The 19968-nt window shown below is 39.6% G+C and overlaps 1 protein-coding gene across 2 annotated transcripts in view; it reads left to right on the forward strand.

Moving 5' to 3' along the window:
• Positions 1–13660, forward strand: part of LOC126056246 (uncharacterized) — a 99339-nt gene extending 85679 nt beyond the window's left edge. Inside the window, exons 3-26 of one of the 2 annotated variants that reach the window (XM_064039842.1) lie at positions 4425–4624; positions 5229–5330; positions 6318–6400; positions 7050–7127; positions 7243–7316; positions 7393–7457; positions 7696–7873; positions 8531–8667; positions 9070–9274; positions 9356–9520; positions 9633–9826; positions 9926–10271; positions 10358–10635; positions 10742–10890; positions 10977–11131; positions 11208–11408; positions 11489–11630; positions 11699–11853; positions 11953–12135; positions 12209–12335; positions 12420–12525; positions 12611–12726; positions 12935–13062; positions 13145–13660. In XM_064039842.1, the coding sequence (XP_063895912.1) occupies positions 4425–4624; positions 5229–5330; positions 6318–6400; positions 7050–7127; positions 7243–7316; positions 7393–7457; positions 7696–7873; positions 8531–8667; positions 9070–9274; positions 9356–9520; positions 9633–9826; positions 9926–10271; positions 10358–10635; positions 10742–10890; positions 10977–11131; positions 11208–11408; positions 11489–11630; positions 11699–11853; positions 11953–12135; positions 12209–12335; positions 12420–12525; positions 12611–12726; positions 12935–13062; positions 13145–13471 (3894 nt within the window). In that variant the 3' untranslated portion in view covers positions 13472–13660. The remainder of the gene's footprint in view (positions 1–4424; positions 4625–5228; positions 5331–6317; positions 6401–7049; positions 7128–7242; positions 7317–7392; positions 7458–7695; positions 7874–8530; positions 8668–9069; positions 9275–9355; positions 9521–9632; positions 9827–9925; positions 10272–10357; positions 10636–10741; positions 10891–10976; positions 11132–11207; positions 11409–11488; positions 11631–11698; positions 11854–11952; positions 12136–12208; positions 12336–12419; positions 12526–12610; positions 12727–12934; positions 13063–13144) is intronic. The other variant, XM_064039843.1, reaches the window with a different exon arrangement.
• The last annotated feature ends 6308 nt before the right edge of the window (positions 13661–19968 follow it).

Raw genomic sequence — 19968 nt, forward strand, 5'->3', positions numbered from 1 at the left:
AATTAACATGCCAATTACAGCGCTTCTTTCTTTGTCATTCGATAATCGTTTGCGACTCGATCCCTGTTCTCGTCTCGCGTAGTGCACTCGATATTACTGTTTTGACATTCAGATTAGAGATCGCGAGCCGCGGTCTGTTTGTTTGTCGGTAACACTCGACACTTACTTAGTAATTAGAACTCCCGAATAGCGCACTTGCTTATGCTTAGATAAGTGAATCTTGGAGTGGCGTATAATAATAGTGGTTTTTAATATAAACCAAAATAATTAATTTAAGGCTTTTTAGTAAATACCCTATAATCCCGAGGATGCTGAAATTTGTTATTTAAATATCAAACGTTGTATCAATGAGTAATCTGTAACTTTTCGTAGGCATAATCCGAAGCGATGTAATCTTTTCCATTGCTCTTTATTTAATCCATGATATTGAAATACTTAAAATAATAAGTTTTAATAAAATAATACGCTATAAAATATAACATATGTCTAAAGAAATACAATATACACAACGATAAACCCCACCTTAAACTCCGGATTTACTACAGACGTCTGCGTAGCATCTCGTAGCATTTCGTAGCAATATGTGGCGTAGCGCGTAATGTTGTAGCATGACGTAACTTAGCTACGCGCACATTTGAATATTTATCCGACTGAATACAAATCGATTATATTATGTATGTCACAAAAATATAGCACTCCAAGGAATTGCCGAAAGTATCCTCCGAACAAAAGTAATTTAATACTTACGTGGTATGTTACGCATAACACCTAAAATATTTAGCTAAAATATTACAATTGAATTTTTATTGAAGGCACCTGTTTACAACTTGTGCATGGAAACCTAAATTTCCAGTTAATGGATCAAAGACAAGCTTAATTTGAATATGATTAAACATTCTGTGGGTCTGATATGATTATGGTGTATAAACGTGCTGCGGGAATCCGGTATTAATATTCTGAAAGCTGCTTAAGTTCTCCAACATAATGCGCAGTTAGTAACTCTGTTGTGTAGTAACGTTAAGTCTTCCGGCCCTCATGCAGTAAATAAGCAGCGTGGTCAGACATGTAGACAATTCATTATCTATAATAAATCAGTCTTGCTTTAATTAAAAAAAAAATACATTGACGGTTATACGACTAGATATGTACTTCATCTGTTCAAATTAATTATATGGATATAGATACTAAAATGCTGGAGTGGCCACTGGTTATTAGCTAGAGCCAATATCTGATTAGTGCTTTGAGCACTCGCCAAGTTACTACAACCATATCTACAAAGCTAAAGACATTCAAAGCCCAAACTCATTCGTATGACGGACCACAAACAGACCAGACAAACATATTTCACTTTGAAATATGTCCGGAACGTTTGAATGTCCAATCAAGTGCAGTCGCTCTGCTGAGCGATTGGCGGACACCTTAGATCATTAGACCAACCGGACTGTCCATGAGCTCAGATCTATAGGCGAAAAGGTCTGCCAATTTACAAGTGGGATCCTAGACAACAGATCAAATAGCGATAAGTAACTCGTGATTTTTTTTTATTACTCCGATATACATACACGAACACAACAAAATTGACATACACAAGCATGAACTAGACGCACAAACGAGTATAACCGATGAACTCGTAATTTGATAGCGTCTCCGGTTGTCAAATGCTCTAGGTATCTGACACATCAACGGATGCTGTTTGTCAACCATCTATCCTGTGTGACGTCACAGTTGCAGATATGTCATATCTTTGATTGCTGAATTGAAACTGTTCGGCAGAGAATAATTTGGTTTTTAGTCGAAAAAGCGTCGGTTCAGCCAGAAATAATGCCAATTTGTAACCGAACGAGTACTAGTATGTAGCGGTAAAAGAAGGATTTATTGCTGGCACGATAAAGAATGAATACAGATAAACTTTACTAGCTTACTCACTTGTATCTTCAGTATACTCATTTAAATAAGTACAAATACCAAATGGCATAGATAAGTTAGTTTTCATACATGAAAAATCGTTAGCTCATATTGCTCATCCAATATAACACTTACCGAGCCAACATATATTAAATTAGCCAATCAATCAACCCAAAGCAAGTACGGTTAGAAAAACAATGTATAGAGAAAACCCTTAGAGAATTAAACCAATCGGAGCCCCCTTACGACATTAGGTACCTTACTTTCTTTTTTGACAAAGTGTGTGCATGTGTGGGTCAAGTTTATGCGTGTGTTTGTCAAATGTGTGTTACAATGTGATGCATGCATTAATTATCACTATTTGTTGCGTTGCTACCCACCGTGTAAAAAGAACCTTTTCACGTAGAGACTTAACCTCGCAGCGGTTCCTGTTAGTGACATGCTCTAAGCGAAACCAGGTCAGATAATTTTGCCACCAAATTGATTGGTATCGAACAAAGAATATATTTATTTATTTACCTACGTGAGAGCGTCGGAAACGTGATGAACGAAGTATAAGTAATTACCTTGATAAGAAGAAGGTAGAATCGTAATAAATGAAGCGAATGATGTTTGCTTTATGTATTTCTGATAATGAATTATTGTTCTTAATGAAGGAAAATATAGGAGAAAAATAAAAGGACAACGTTTTAGGAACTGTGATAAACTCATCTCATACAATATTTTTTGCATTTAAATTATAATCAGTTTATTTCTGTCGTCCTACATAATCAGTTATGTAAACTTGCATAGAAGATTACCATTAAAAGTTTTAAGGAACTTTGTAATCTTATCATTTTAATCTCATTGAATTTCGGAAGTGTTATGGTTTCGGGCGCAGATAAGCCGATTTTGAGTCGGAAATTTCCAAACAAAGGTTTTGCCTTACTCGTGCTAATATTACCTATAGTATGATTTATCAAGTTAACCACAACAATACCGCAAACTATTCTTACTTCCTTCCCTTTCTGTTAAATGGAGCTGATTACTGCGGATTATTAAGATAAATACAACGTTTGAGGTCATAAAGGCTTGTGACCTTTATTCCAGTATGTAAGTAGGATTAGATAAGCAACACGAAGTTTTTACTGGTTTAGAGTTTGTTCTTCACACTTCAATATTTATTTGTTTTAATAGTAAAGCAAATATCATATCTGCTAGATTCACTAATTTCAATGTCGGTCAGATGTTTCAATTTTGCAAAATGAACCCATAATACCTACAACAAATTTTTATTCGGGTTTAAGTTGAGTAGTTTAAAATGAAAACAGGTAATAAAAAACTATCAACTTTGAAATATAAATGTATAGCTGTGAAAATGGTTCACTGCGAGAACTTGTGAATATTGTAGCACACTCGTTTATAAAACTCATCCCCACAATAAGTGACTTTTATTGCACTCAAATAAAATGCGAAAATTTCAACACCAACTTCTGCAATTTAAATGTAAATTTAAGCCCGGGGGAAATATTACTTGAATTGTGTGCAATGATAAAAATAATGGGTTATGGCCGTTAAGAAAATGATGAAGACTCATAATTACGACCATTTGCGTTTATTCCAATTATTTTTAACTAAGAAGTATATACTTAACGTTGAAAAGAAAGGAATTAGAGTAAAACACGTGCAACGTTTACGTAACTAAGTTAAACTTAAACTGAGCGATGTAACTTTAATTTTGTATATGTAGGTAAGACTATCAAATAGGACTCATTGTAAATCACACATGTTATCTTATTACCTCATACGTAAATCCCACTATCGAGCATAAGGCAACCAAGGCAATTTAACCTCTGATGCAGCTCAGCGCTTATTGTTATAGCCTGCAGTTCTCACTCGCTGCAGGCGAATGCAGATTATACTGCAATCCGTTTGCATACCTACAGCTTAGTAATTAACATGACTATTATCTTAGTATTGTATGTATTTTTGACGGATACTGCTATGTACCTGACCTCAACATATAGTTGGGAAAAGGCTAGGTAGACGCTGATATTCATGAGAAATAATATATATTTTTTTCCTTTTACAAACTTGTGCATTATTCCCGAGATGTTCCAGTCTCATTATTTCGCCGACAATGCTTACAAGTGCAAAAGAGAAAAAATATAATTTTACCCGTCTGGAAAGTTGCCAAATCCAATATTGTATTGTATAAAATATAGTTCGTAGCTCCAGTTTCCCTTGTAAACGTCACTGGGAAACGGCTGATCTTAAAAAATGTCGCGACATAAATGACAGACGTTTTTGAAATACTCCTCTTCATTTATACGAATTTCTTTATTTAAGTCTTGTAAGCTCAAAAGAATTTAGCTCATCCCATTACATAAAGTTATCGGATAATATTTATGAGCGCAAAAGTACGCAGTTTAGAAGCTTACCTCTGTCTTGGTTTCACGCCTTTTGCAACCTCTTTTATCAGCTGATACGTTAAACTGAACCCAAACATAGCAGTGGATTATAAGTCCATTTGTTTCCAGGTGCAGAGTCCAGTGCTGGTGGTGGAGCTGAACCTGAACCGAGTGGAGGGCACGCAGCTGCGGGCGCTGGGCCTGCTGGCGGTGTACGGGTTCAACGTGACGTACGAGGTGCGCGCGCCGACGCGCCCGCCCGGGCCCACGTCGTGCAGCGCCATCGAGTGCAGGCTGCTCGGACACTGCTACGCGACACAAGACTACCAGTAAGAAAAAATAATCTATCTAAATATACCTACTAATATAATGCATAGGAAACGTTTTATTGTTTGTACCTACCCTAAAGATTCAAAAGATTAGGTATTAAATAGATACTCCAGCTACTCACGCAGTTTTCACAGTTAAGTAAGTCAGAAAAAATATGAATGTTAATACGCATATTTTTACTAGAAATTCCGTTCACGAAGCCGATAGAGCGTGTAATTTATGCGAGCAAAAACAAAACGCGTTTTATATAGTCGATGATTCGCTTGATACACTCGCTGGCAAAATACTGTGAACGTCATTCATGTTTTACGAACACTTGATATTTACGGGGAAACATGTCCGCGGGGGATTTTCCACAAAAATATTCCTGTTTACGAGATTATGCACGAGTTCATCCGCGTTGAATAGTAGCTTACGGCTGAGTTACGCTAACTTTCTATGTATACGATAGTTTTTTGCCGCAGATTTACTCGCGTCCCGAGGGATCTTTTTCTGATACCCGATCTCTCTGTGTGTCCAAATTTTATTTGATTCAATTGAGCCGCTTTAAAACTGACAGCAAAATAAACGAATAAACTTACATATTTTTTTTGTGTGTGGCAGGGAGTTCTTCTGCTCGTGCTTCGAGGGCTACTCGGGCGCGGACTGCGGCGTGGGCCCGCGCTGCCCCAGCACCAACTTGTGCAAGAACGGCGGCACCTGCAGGTAAGGGATTACTAAACTTGTGTGATATATTATTTCTGTTTAGTTATTTATTGCTTAAAAATGGGATTTATCCATTGTTTTTCAATAATATTTTTTGAGTTCGTAGTGGTTTCTTGGGAAATAAATTATATTTTTGGCTGTGATGCACAAAAAAGTTTCTTCTGGTGTCTCAGTCAAGTAAACAGTTGGAAATTGCGACCGAATATTTAAAAAAACAATCCGCGAAATTACAACCTTTGTGCTTGAACACTATATGTGAGCAATAAACAAAAAAACAAAATAGTGGAATCTCGCCATAATGTTACTTACCTACTAACAAGTAAATATAAATACATATAAGTAGTATGATATTCATACCTAAGAGAACTTCTGACATCTTACTATATGAAAAATATCTATAGGTACATATAGTCCTGGTTTTTATTCACAGAGACGAAGTCCCATCTGCATGTAAGGGTCCCATTTAGCGTTTGAAACAATTCCCCTTTTTGCTTTGTGTATCCTCTATTTCGTCGGATGTTTGTCTTATAGCAAAAACGGGTGAAGACAAAAGAACATCGCCATAGCCTAAAGTTAACGTTGTTTTGTTATATAATGAGATCTTTCAGGGACATGCGACTGTTTTAGAAGCAGCTCTTGTTATTTGTTCTGTTTTAAATAAATAGCAGTACTTATAAGACACGAAAAAACATTGGTACTCAATTTCAATCTTCATCTAATTAAACTCTGTGAAAAAGACTACGTAGGTAGATGATGATGAGTTGAGATAATAACTTAACATAATTTATCAACTTTAAGCATATGTATATTTTAGAGTAATTTTGTCTGCCTAGCGTTTTCCCAACTACATATGTTGGTATCGGCTTCTAGACGCACTGGGTGCAGCTTGGTACCGGTGCCTTTTATTGATTGCCTATCTGAACTTCTTTTTTTAAACTAAATATTTCTCAGAAAACGTCAATAATAACAAATGTGTATTGCCTACAGACAGATGGGTCCAGCCGCAGTGAGCTGCATCTGCGCGCCGGGGTACACGGGCGATCTGTGCGAGGCGCAACTAGCGCCACCTGGTGAGATGTTCTTTGTTATCACAATTATTATTACTTGCATTACCTTACCTAGGTATTAGAGCCCCTAAACTCACTGCAGACTTGATTGACAGTTTATTTTGAATTTAATCATGAATCCAGTCAAGCTTAATAATCGAGCGGATACTAATTGATTGTTATAAAAACCGATTCATGGGCCCGATCAGATTATCGGCCGATAAATAATTTGTATATTGTGCTCTCTACAAGGGCTTCAAGTATATTCCGAAAAGAAATTATTTAATATTATTGAATAATCTAAATGACAGCTTATTAAGAGTGTATACTTGCGGAATTCTAAATTATCTGCCCACCATGTTCATATAATTATCCCAGATTAAACTCAATCTATCTTCATTAGCGAAACGGTCCTAAAAACTTAGTCATGTATCTACCCACTTAAATACCTACCCACGGAGAAATAAAAATACTTTCTTACCTAAGTATATTTTAACAACCCGTAGGTAATTCTCGCATTAAAAACAATGGGTGCGTGATTTTTGAGATTACCGTATATTCGTATATTTCTAGTTACCTATAGAATATGTTGATAATATGACAATGTTTTACTAATAACTAGTAGATACCTAATGTTAAATAGTAGTCATTAACAATAATTATGTTGGTCTAGAATGCGGCATAGAAGAATGTGCAGAGGTTTGCAAAGATGGCACTGCATGTGACTGCAACCCAAAAGATACGGACTTTGGTAAGTATACCTATACATTTTTACATATTTCATATAAGTACATTTATTTTGTTGTTTGTCTTGTATTGTTTGCGATGAAAAGTGACGTTAATAATTTAATCACGTTTTTACACAGCTTCAGCTAAATTCGAAACTGGACTGCAGGTTGTGGGTCAAATTGAAAACATATCACAAGAAATTGTTAAAGAGGTATCTCAGACTTTAATGTAACTTAAGATTTTTTCGTGTATTCGAAACAATTTTTTAATATGTTTTATACTTTCAGTTAACAACGTATCTAAAAGCATCCAATATAACGCTGGAGGATGAAATAGAAATTCTTAACATTAGGTAAGAGCTACTTTACTATTTCATTTTTGTCCTAACTGTGCTAGAGAGACGCTCAGTACTTAAAAGACTGATATAATTGATAATGGGCCTTCAGATAGCTTGAAGATGTCATACGTATCATCTCTCGAATCTACTTGTAGAAATACGATTGTAAATTGCCAATATTGAGATATAAACCTATTTTCTATTGCTGCATATTATGAATTGGTATGTATAACGGCATATAACTGTATAATAGTTCAGAGGCGGCGGGTGGGGCCCGCACGGCCCGGGTGCGTGTGTGGGGCGCGCGGCGCGAGGCGGGGGCCCTGCGTGCGGCCCTGGCGCGCCTCGCCGCCTCGCGCAGCCGTGCGCACGCGCTGCGCATACTGCCCACTGCACACCACGTGGAAATGCAACCCGCGCTCAGCTTGCACGTGAGTTTACGACTATAGAACGAATATGTTTTTTTAGACATGGTCTTAGAATGCTTAGGTATAATTAGACTAGACATGAATAAATTAAAGCTTTGAACAATAAACGGTTGTCTCCTCTCAATTTTGTTATGAAGGCAGCAAGAGCAAAAAAGTTATGTATATCCAACACGGTATATATACCTATATACACATGTTGTTATTCAAATGACTTATCTATGACGGACAGTAAGTTTAAACACAATCAACATTTTTACTTACTTCGTTACGGCAAATCCCCCTCTATCGTTCATTTAATTACATGAAACAACGCAGCCTTTATCGCGATCTGGCGCGGGTCCAGCACACACGCCGCCAGGTAGCACTCGTTAACCTGGCTCAACACTCTGCGTATTACCTACGCGCATTGTTAGAGACCTAATGCTATTGTAGACTGCAATATAATAAATCCTATATAACATTACACTCTTCAATATTGTGAAATTGTTTATTTCTAGTTGCCTTATATCTTACAAAATACTTAAAAATCTTGGTAAGCGTGCACTGAACCTACTTCTCGTAGTGTTTTCTTGATTGAACTGTTTCCTAGTTCAGCGTAAGGGACTAACTAGAAACTGGGGAAAAGCGCAAGCCTATACATTACACTTTAATAACTTGCAGACTTTGGTAGTGAACCAGCGACCAGAACTATGGGAAGGCTCAGAGTTCATACTGACATGTATGGCGTACGGATCTCCCAACATTGCCTTCACGTGGTACAAAGACGGTGTCAAGATAAATTTTAATGGCACAACGAGGTAAGTAGAAATTTCGGATTACTTACGTTTTTCGTCGACAAATTCTGAAATACAAAACTGTATCCCTCTGAATTTGACCTCGTCGGAATGTAAAATGTTTCATGTATTTTTTTTAAACGTACAACGCAAGCAGAAATTCTGCACGAATACTAACAGTCTGGAGCCTCGACGAGTTAACGAGCTTCTGTAGTAAAGGCACCTAACAGGCACCCGTCCAATTAACAGAGGGCTGTTATTTAACCGCAACGATTAATCGAAAAGCTTCAAACGCTCTCGCTTTCTGCTGGAGTTATTTTAAACTGTTTAAAGAAGTGAATTGCTGTTTGGGAGTTAAGGCCAGATAAAACGTAGGTGAATAAAAAAATAGAAATTTAAGATACATAGTATAAGATTTTTTTTCAGAGATATTTGGACGCGCACAGTTTCAGAAGATGCACTAGGTCGTCGCATGTCTGTGTTGGGCGTATCAGAAGCAAAACGACTTGACGGTGGCAAGTGGTCCTGTGCAGCAGATGACGCTGGCAGGAGACGCTGTAGAGCGTTGAGACTGACGGTGTTGAGACCGCCTGATATACGACTTGTACCTTCTACGATAACTGTCCATAAAGTGAGTCAGATTGGCTTCTTGGAAGTTGGTCTTTAAAAAAAACATATAACAAAGAGATTTAACCAATTTGAATTTCCATAGGGTGATAATGTGAGTATCACGTGTCTGGCGGGAGCTGGCCGGGTACACGGCGTGCTCGGGTTCAGTTGGGTGAGGGAGAGGACGCTACTGCCGATGGTACCTGGCAAAGAGGTCTGGGAGGATCTGTACCCTGCGGGAAGCGTTCTCAAACTTTACAATGTGCAAGTACGTCCTTTTATTAAGAAACAAATGTGAACTTCTTGTTGGGTGACTAATCGCTATTCTTCCAAAATATGTAAAAGTTTAGTTTTTAAATCACAGTTTACTGTTTGCATAGAAATCCAGTGAGTTTCGATGTCAAGTATCATCAGTGGCCGGCACCAACGCCAAACGTGTGACCATGTGGGCCCTAGGAGCTGATGACGTAGCGTGTGAGAGTGACGCCTCCCACGGTCTGCGCTGGCCGAAGACTGCTCCCGGTGCACATGCGACTGCCTCCTGTCCGCCGGGCCATAGCGGGGAGACTACCAGGTATAATACTATGATATCTATCAACTCGGATAGATTGGTTTGCTTGATGTTGTACTTATGTACTTGCATTTGCTTGATGTTGTTATAAATTTCACTTAGGTTTTGTGAACCAAAGACGGGTCAGCAAGGTGTTAAGTGGATGCTGCCAGACTTCTCCGGCTGTGTTGCTGAATCACTGAGGGATATTTATGAACAGTTTACCCTGATATCATTGGGGTACTCCTGGGGAGCGGTATCGCACGTGTCGCGGCAGTATGGCTCCGTGCTGCGGTCTCTGCCCACACACCCGGGTGAGGGCCAGCCTCCCCTCACACATGCATCTCACATGCTGCAGTACCTCCTGTCGACTGCGGCTCAACCTGCCGACCGGTACCACAGCGCCGAACATCTGCTCAACATCTACGACACCTTGCTCGAACACCCCGATGCTTTTTTGGATGAAGAGGTTTGTTTTTCTTTGACCTGGTTAGAAATTTAAGATTCAGGATTTAAGAAGAGAAGGAAATTTCACTGCAATGAATTTTTTTTTAGAAAATCTTCGATCTCCAAAAAGCTGTGGTAGATACAGCTGGCATGAGAAGTGACTTAGACAAGCGCTACCAAGAGTTCACAGTCAAAACTAAACCCGTACATGACGACAACGCGGCACACTTTGAGCTGCAGCCAGCTCCAGTGGGGAGTGAGGAGTGGGTCGTGACGTCAGCAGGAGTTGAGCTGGCGGCAGCCTCTGGAAACTCTTCCGTAGTGACCGTGCTTTACCATAACCTAGGAGCAAGGTTACCGTCCTTGAGAAGATACGTAGAGTACAAGTAAGGGTTTCATTCATCCAGTTATTGTTTTATTTTATTTTTATTATGTTTATTATTTTTTTTAATTTTATACATTTTTTATTTTCTTCCATCTCGGTGGTTGTAGCAGCACCTCTTCCAGGTCTGGCCGAGCGACAGAGTACACGGTAGCATCGCAACAAGTGCAAGTATCCGTGAGTGGCGCGGGAGTCGACGCTTCGCTTCCTCATACTGTGACACTGCTGTTCGCGCATTCCAAAAACTACAGTGCCATTGGTGAGCAAAACCATAATCCCATTCAAATAGTACAAGAGGGGTTCTTCAACGTAGGTGATAGCCGTAATATGTCTGTTCCCTGTCAGCGTCTCAGCTAGCATGCGGCGTTCGGTCGCGGTCGTCACCACGCGTGTGGAGCATGCAGGCGTGCGAGGTGCGCGTGCCTGAACACACGCACGTCGCGTGCCGCTGCCGGGGCCTCGCCACCATCGCACTCTTCACTGTCGACAGGGAGACACTCGTGAGTACGGAGCCTAAACACCATCCATTGGATTCAGAACAAGCCATTCAATGACCACATAATAATGCTTCCTCAGACAGACTCTGAAAAAGATCTTCGAGGAATAGTGAAAGTCACAGTGAGCCTTGGAGGTGCAATGTGTCTTGTTGCGGCATTACTGCAGCTCCTCAGTCTGGTGGCTGGTAGCAAGGCCAGGCTGCCCATACTGCTCAAAGCCGCCACTGCTGCCACGCATTCCGCAGCGGTGTTGGCTCTCCTGGAGTGCGACACGCGGCAGGTATATGAGCGATAACATGCTAATTTGAATAGTAATTAGATGGTGTGCGACAAAAACTCAGACTATTTACTTGTCATTAGTCAGCGTGTCCCGGGCCGCTGGGCTGGGTATGCGCGGCGTGCTGGTGTGCGGGCTGTGCCGCGCTGTGTGCGCAGCCACTGCTCCTGCACGCGGAGCTGGCTGCCTCGGCTACACGCGCGCCCTCTGTCGGCCTGCTGGCGGGTACGTAGAGGCATATACTTTGACAGCACTGCCAAGCGTGTTGTTATACTCACGTGAACTGGTTGCAGGCGTGTGCACGCTGTGCTGGCTGACCGCGCGACTGTGGGGCGGTGCACCGCTGCAGCTCGGCGCAGCTGCTAACGCCGTGTGTGGCGCGGGCGCCGCACTGTTGGCCGCGCTCACCCTTTGCCTTGCTCTCTGTGCTGCCAGGACGTTACGAACGGTATTTAAGCTCTATTCATTTACTATATTATGTAGTTCTTTGCTAAGTTTACATTCTCCAGGTCGAGTGATTTCTACTTAATTTTTTTTTCCACGTCAGGTGACACACAAGCTACCCCCCGATAGACGCTCGTACGTGCGGGAGCGCGCACGTGTTGTGCGGCACACATTAGTGTTACTATTCACAACGTCAGCAACACAGGCGGCTGGGGTTGCGTACGCGCAGCCGGGCGAGAGGACCATGCCCCACGTCACCGCACTGTCAGTTGCTGCTCTCGCCAACGTAAGTCTTACAACATCTGTAGGTAGACACGCTGTTGGGAAAGCAGATCCATAACGTATTCTTGCTTGTTCAGGGCATAGCAATGCTGATATGCTACGTGATCTGTGATGAAGAGTGTCTGCATGCCGCGAGACGGCTACTCACACTCTCCTCCCACAACGAGTGGCACGAGTCACCGGAGGGAGACACCTCGCTTAGTTGTAAGTATTACGAGTACACCCTAGATATATCGATGTTACATTATCACTTCTTATTTCTTTTACCGTAATTTTGCTGTTTTATAGTGTACATAAAGCAAGGACGTGAAGTGGAGTGCTCTTCATCCCACGTGTCACCAGCTAACACATACTGGCGAGCGCCTCCGCTGGAGGCTGCCAGCACAATGCACAGGTTAGGTACTATGCCACTTCATTATACTACTGGAATTAGTTTTTGATGACTATGGACTAGGTTTGATGAGTAGGTTCACCCGCAGGCGCGAGTCAAGCGGCGCGTGCGTGGCGGACATAGTGCGTTGCGTGGAGTACAAGCAGGCGCTGCTGTCGCCGCGCGCCGTGGACTCGCGCGCGCTCTGCGATCTCATACCCACCGGTAGGTACTCTTGTGTTCTTGTACGTTGATGTTTTTGTAGAGGCAGTATAGTATGACACTACATTGTTAGTGTGTAAATAGGACAAGTGATAGTTTTCTGTCTAGGGTGACTGAAAGAATGACAGTGATTAGATGTAGCTTCTTCTTCTTAGCAGAAGAAAATCTGATAATAGGTATATTGAATGATATTGATATTGACTTTCCTCAGGTGGTGCAAGTGTGTGTGCACCCACACAGTCGCACGTGTCACACGTTTGTGTGGAACTGCGCGTACTGCCCGCGTCGCCGCCAGTGCCGCGTGCGCAGCCATACAGCGACAGTAGTGACACGCCGAAGGTAATCATCGCATCTACGTATTAAGGAACAATATTCCTGTTCGAATTGTGTGTTCCATCTACAGCACTGTGTATATCTCCAGGAAAGCTGCACAATGTGCTCACAGTCGAGTCCTGATGTGTCGGTACCAGCACCAGCACCAGCTCGACCAATCAAGAGCTGCCTCAAGAAGCGCTCCTCGCAGCTGTCATGGAGCAGCTCGCTGCCGTCCATCCACCGGGAATGTGACGACAACAACCAATCACACACACAGCTAGTCAACACACACTCCCCTACGACTACCCACACATACACACCCACAGACAAAGTGCTCAACAAGATATCACACGACCTGGACTTCTTGTTGAACAGGACGCCGAGCCGCGCCGCCGACGCGTGCGCACAACGCATAGAGGAGGCGCCCACTTAGTAGTGCGCGTGCGCATAGCTGTAAGGTAACTTGTACGTACTTGTGGGAACAGGGAGTCAAATGTACATATTGTATTAGTAGTACAGACTGTATAGATAAATTAATTATAGAAGTAAGATGTTTTTTAATATTTTGAAATTATATCGTGAATAAAAATGTAAATACGGATGTGTTGATGATTGTTCGTTGAATATATTCGCTGAAACGGTGATAGAAAAGAGCCCAGAGGCTTTCGGTAGATAGCGAATAAAATCCTTAAGCGTATACTCGAGTGAAACACCGGAAAGCAGCTAGTTGCTGCACAAATAAAAAGGGTACCTAATATTTGCAGCGTCTGTAGTATTCAACTTTTCTGAACAAGTTCATTGTAAAATATTAGTTAAATTGAATCAAATTAACTTTTGTTACAAATAAATGATCAAAATATCGAGACAAACGTGTGATATAATTTTGGAGCGAATGATATGTAATACGTTAATGTAAATATGTAGTTAGATAATAATGTTGTTTTGAGAAAAGACTAAAAATGTTGTTTCAGTATGATGACAAATGAGTCCAAAGGTGTACGCACATTTATCCGAGCCGAACGCGCTGTACAAATCGAAGTCAATGAAGTCTCGAACGAAAATAATAATTAGCCGCGAACAATATACCTATGCATTTCTAATTCCTTTACTCCAGTTATCAGCATTGTCAGACACACAGAATTTTATGTTGTCATTGCGATTGGAAGCGGGCAAGAGAGCAAGGTCTTATATGATTCCATGCAAAGAAGGCTGGAATAAATGTGCGTACACCTTTATACTGCTACAACTGGAAATATTTAATTTGTTCGTAACTAGAGTAACACGAAACATTACAGTAATATGTTATTGATAAATGTTATAAATTATATGATACCACATTTCGTAAAGACAAAGACCAAATTATTTACCAATTTCACTGAACTGACAGTATTATGTTTTTTTGTAATTATTTGAGTAGCGATGATGATGAAATGATTAATTTAAGTTTTAATATATTTTTGTATATTTGAAATGTTTTGTTTTATTTGTGTAATAAAATCTCATGAAATACCCATGTCTTTGTATTAGCTGGTATCAATTTATAATGTAGGTAAGTAACTTGCCTTCTAATGTGAGATTCAAACTCCACAGAGCGAAAGGTAAGTAGTGAACAAGTTCTACACTCTTGCACTGACTATTAATCTCATCGGCCAATAACTTTTCAACAAACTTACATTAGACATTGGACCGACAAATTGTAGGTACCTTCTTAAAATTGTTTTTTCTGACCTAACCGCCTAGCAGGTCAGTACACTAAACAGGATAAATATTATTTTATCCAATGTGAAACTTTTGTTAACGTATGTGCATGTAGATGTTCTTTAATTTGAATAAAATGCGCTCTACTGTACTGTACCTCTGCCGACAAGTTTCTAGGTACTTACATACGCAAAAACAAAATTACAGTGTTTCTCTACAATACCTGGATATTAGAGACTAGCATTACATTGACCGCTTTTACACACCCTTTAAGGTTCAGGAATACAAGGGGTATTTGATGAGTAACAAACAAAGGTAAATAAAGTAATTTAGAAAATACTCATAAAGTCCAACCCATGTGTGCTTTAGTTTTGTGATAGAAAAATAAATAACATTGTCGCAGTCGTTATTATTTATGAATAAGATGTTATCACCACAAATACTTCAATTTCTTTGATGTGGTGAAATAACGATGTGCAAACGTGAGATAATGGTATATTGTTTGTTATTTGCGTTTTTTGTACAGTTCCACGATAATGATGTACGTGTGTGTTTACCGACTGAATGAAAATATACTTATTTCATGAATTGTTTCTACAGTCGTACATTTCAGTATGTACATACCACACAGGGTCTGCCTAATTAGACGTCATGTTATTACTTACATGTTTTTTTTTTTTTCAAAGATACAATTATTTTTTACATCTTTGTATAAAAAAATATATTAGGTAGGTATACACACATAGTACCTACATATTCTCTTCTGATGAAAAGTTATGGAATTATTTCAATAATATTTCATTGAATAATTAATAAAGGTATTCATTACTTCATTTCATATTTTACCTGCATTCTTATTAAAATGAGGTTTCATTCATTTGAGGTACGAAAATATTAATTTAAAAAAAATATATGTTAACAGTAAATATTCATTCATTTAGGTATTTAATTGTGAAGATGATCCATTCAAAACAGATTCTATTTTTAAATTATTTCGTATGCATTCATAAATTTACTAAAATCGCTTTACATTTAGGTAGAAAATTCCCCATTGTAAGATATGCGGCGACCTCAACGCTTTCCACAAAGAGTTTAACTGTGCTGCCCTTTGACGTCAGTGTCGAATGTTTGCTGGGTCAAGTAATATCTTTTGAAGTGTCTTTTGAATAAAAAGCGCTATAAATAGAAAATGGGACGATAGAGCACAAGTTTCATAGATAGTTTCGAAGATGATAGCATATTGCGAGGTAGAAAAGGAAATAAAAATTAATGACTTGAATACATTGCTTATTATGTTCCAAATCGAAAAATCTATAACCATATACCAACTAAAAAAACTTTTTACAAGATTACTTTTGCCATTCAAGAAACTACGTTTAAACATCAACAGCAAAATCTGATAACAGAGTCAGGAAAGTAAGCGGTTAAACCTCGCCTCTTTTACATTTTAGTAGCAATACAAAGCTAACAATGGCCGCCAATTGAAAGGAGTGAGGCGAGGGAGGGGGGGGGGTCGTTTTCAAATTCTAAGAGGCATTTCTGTTCACTTTGAGCGATACGTGACCACTTAACATAATGTTCACGTGTGGTTTCTTGTGGAAACTTTAACTTTACACCAGCACGCACCGCCGGGCGCAGAACTAAGGTAAGTCAACTGAGTAAGTAAATGTATATCTACCTAACTACATGATCAAAGGAAAAACGAAAATTACCTAAGTTCCTCTATCACTCAAAAAATATTGAATGACTTTTTTCTGAAACTTGGGAGTAATATAGCGTAGGCATACATTAAAATAACACATAGGCTACGAATTGTTTGAGTGCGGGAAATAGGTCCCTCACGAAGCGGGTGAAACTAGTTGGCACATATTTAGATCATGTTCCTCTGCTCGTGTTGTGAATCCGCAAATAGCTTTCGCTGTTTGCCCTTTATAACCGCTAAAACTGATATGTAACTATTTGTGGTAACACCCTAGATGTGTTATGTGAAGTAACGTATCAAACGCAATAACTTTGGACTATAGCTGTACTAGATTCTGCTCACGGTTTCACCTGTGCTCCGAGGTAACAAGGTCCAGCATATATGTCGCAGATTCAAACGGATTTGAATCCACGTGTTGGTGATGTTCGTCCGCCATCTTAATATTTCTCGGTCAGTGCGCACACCCGGCGCCGGCGACGTCTCAGGAGCAAGAGAGCGAGCTCCATCGACATTCACACTACTGACAGATTGAAATGACACAGACAACTGTCACTGTCAAACATCAATATGAGGCTCACAACATTCAGTCTAGTGTTGCTACTCGAAAAATAAAAAAATATTCATTCTCCGACACGGCCATACTGACAATCAACGCGCTCTCGCGTTGTCCGTTGAAACCATAGAAACAACAGGTCTGTCTCAGAAACTTAAATGATTAACCCGCAAAGCGTGGAAGCTTTCAACATAAGGACCTTGATAACACGTTAGCTTAATAAGCCTACGAAGCGTAGAAGCTTCCAGGAGACACACCGGTTCAAGCAGCAAGCTTCAATCTATGCCTTAGACAAAGCGTACTAATTTTCAGGCAAAGCGTAGCAGCTTTCAGTCAAATTCTCAGACAAAGCGTATCAGCTTTCAGTCAAATTCTCAGACAAAGCGTATCAGCTTTCAGTCAAATTCTCAGACAAAGCGTATCAGCTTTCAGTTAAATTCTCAGACAAAGCGTATCAGCTTTCAGTCAAATTCTCAGACAAAGCGTAACAGCTTTCAGTCAAAGTGTAATAAAAAGTTCTCACACATTACATTCCACTTATTTGGGTTGGGTCACAATCACAATCATTTTATCAAAACAAAAAGCAAAATAATTTGTAATTCTTATAACGTCTCAATCAAACAAAGGAGGTTAGGGTATTTTTAAGTACATCTGACCGTACCTGGGTATCCGTAATACCAGAAACTACAACTTCGAACTCGTTGCAGCCAGTCTCCAGCCGATCTATCAGCGCCAACTTATTCGTAGCAGCTAGATCGCTCTTGTTCTCCACCATGTCACGAAAAAGTTCATGAAACCTTTCTGTTACTACAAACTGCCGTGTAAACCGCTTTCAGTTTTCTAGCTAAGCCGGCACTCGTTGAAGGTTGTTGGTTAGAATTCCCAGCTCCATCAGCCATATTCTCTCGCGCCGTAGATTGGGACGTAAAATATCCATGTTCTTGTGTACCTGGCATCGCAGTAGGCTCGCAGGTTGCCCCTTGGGGTAATCCCACCGCTGCTGTCGCAGATTCAAACGGATTTGAATCCACGTGTTGGTGATGTTCGTCCGCCATCTTAATATTTCTCGGTCAGTGCGCACACCCGGCTCCGGCGACGTCTCAGGAGCAAGAGAGCGAGCTCCATCGACATTCACACTACTGACAGATTGAAATGACACAGACAACTGTCACTGTCAAACATCAATATGAAGCTCACAACATTCAGTCTAGTGTTGCTACTCGAAAAATAAAAAAATATTCATTCTCCGACATATAGATAAAAAGTACCCTACTTATAACTTACTCTTACACAAGTACTAATCATTGCCTAAAATTCAGTCCAGTAGTAGTACATTATGTTTGACGTGAAAGAGTAAAAAACGTACAGATCGATGTTGTAGGTACATCAAAAAAACCTAGAAAAACTTCGTACTTAAGTAGGTAACTGTCAGTAGAAAGGCTTTTATATAAAACGTGCTCAGTTTAATATAATATCACATGAGTGATAGCATATCCTTTGATTCTATGATCTATGACATTGCGGGAAACGAAACTATTTAAAGCTGACCTGTATTATATGTTACTTGGTTCAGTTGATGTTCACTCGAATAGTTGATGTAGCCGCCACTGAAATACTCCCATGACTGAACTTCCTTCAACTTGTAAGAGCTCGTGGATTATTCATGATTTGTGTAAGTATTATGGACGTCTTCTGTTTCCACCGAAATACAATTTTAGCTGAACTATTTTGACCTGTCGGACTTTAATCTTAGGCTATAGGCTTCTTCTTTTTCTGATATGCTAACAATTGCATATTAGAGTAAAGGTTATCCCACCCAAAACAATAATGTGAAAGACTGCCAAGTTCGATAATATGGGAATGCTTCGCCTATAAAAGAAGTGAGATCTGAATAAGTACCAAGTTCCATAGTTACATATACCTCAGTTCAAAATAGTTACTTTTTAATGATGCTACTTGGCAAGTTTTCACACACCTTGTTATAAACCTACTAAACGCAATGAATCAAGTATTTAATTTTCTATTAAAACTTGCCAAGTAACATCAGTAAAAAGTAACTATTTTGAACTGAGGTATATGTAACTATGGAACTTGGTACTTATTCAGATCTCACTTCTTTATAGGCGAAGCATTCCATATTATCGAACTTGGCAGTCTTTCACATTATTGTTTTGGGTGGGATTTCATTTATTTTTGTAAGGTTGATTATTTTATTTTTTTCTTATGATTAAGTTAGTTAAGGAAATGTCTCATTTATACTAGCTTTCAGATTTATGCTTCTTACAAAGAAATGAACTAGATTAACTAAATGGACTAGATTTACCAACTGACTGACATGACATGTTATCAAATATTATGTTCGTGGATCAAAGTTACACATTCGTTATTTTCGAAACTGACGCACACTTGGTCGTTTTCAGATCAGATTTTTACTTTACTTTGACTTAATACAAACCTTTGTAACGAATTTCAGATCGGTACGAACATTCGAAGATATGTTATATAAATATAGATAAATTTATTTCGTTTTAGTTCCTTAGGGGTATAAATTTACACTGGGTATAAAACACCTTCATTATTTTGAAACCGACTCACACTTGGCCATTTTCAGATTTTTCCCTTTACCTTGACATAAAGACCTACCTCCATGCCAAATTTCAAGTCAATACGACCATTGGAAGTGGTCTAGGTTTTTGATGAGTGAGTCAGTCAGTCAGTCAGTCAGTCAGTCAGTCAGTCAGTGAGTGTATAGTAAAAATAGCGATTTTCTGACGTCAATATCTCAAGACCTACAATAGGTATAGTAATGAAATTTTGTATTTTAGATAAGTGAGGGGGTCTCAACAGATACTAGAAATTTGGTATGCGTAAATAAAATAGATTTTGAGTTACAGGGGGGTCGAATTTGGCCCGAAATGGTTCGTGTAATATAACCCACGGCCGGTGTGTCGCTTTTTTGCTCGAACTTGGCGGACAC

Source organism: Helicoverpa armigera, chromosome 20, assembly GCF_030705265.1.
Source record: "Helicoverpa armigera isolate CAAS_96S chromosome 20, ASM3070526v1, whole genome shotgun sequence".
NCBI lineage: Eukaryota > Metazoa > Arthropoda > Insecta > Lepidoptera > Noctuidae > Helicoverpa > Helicoverpa armigera.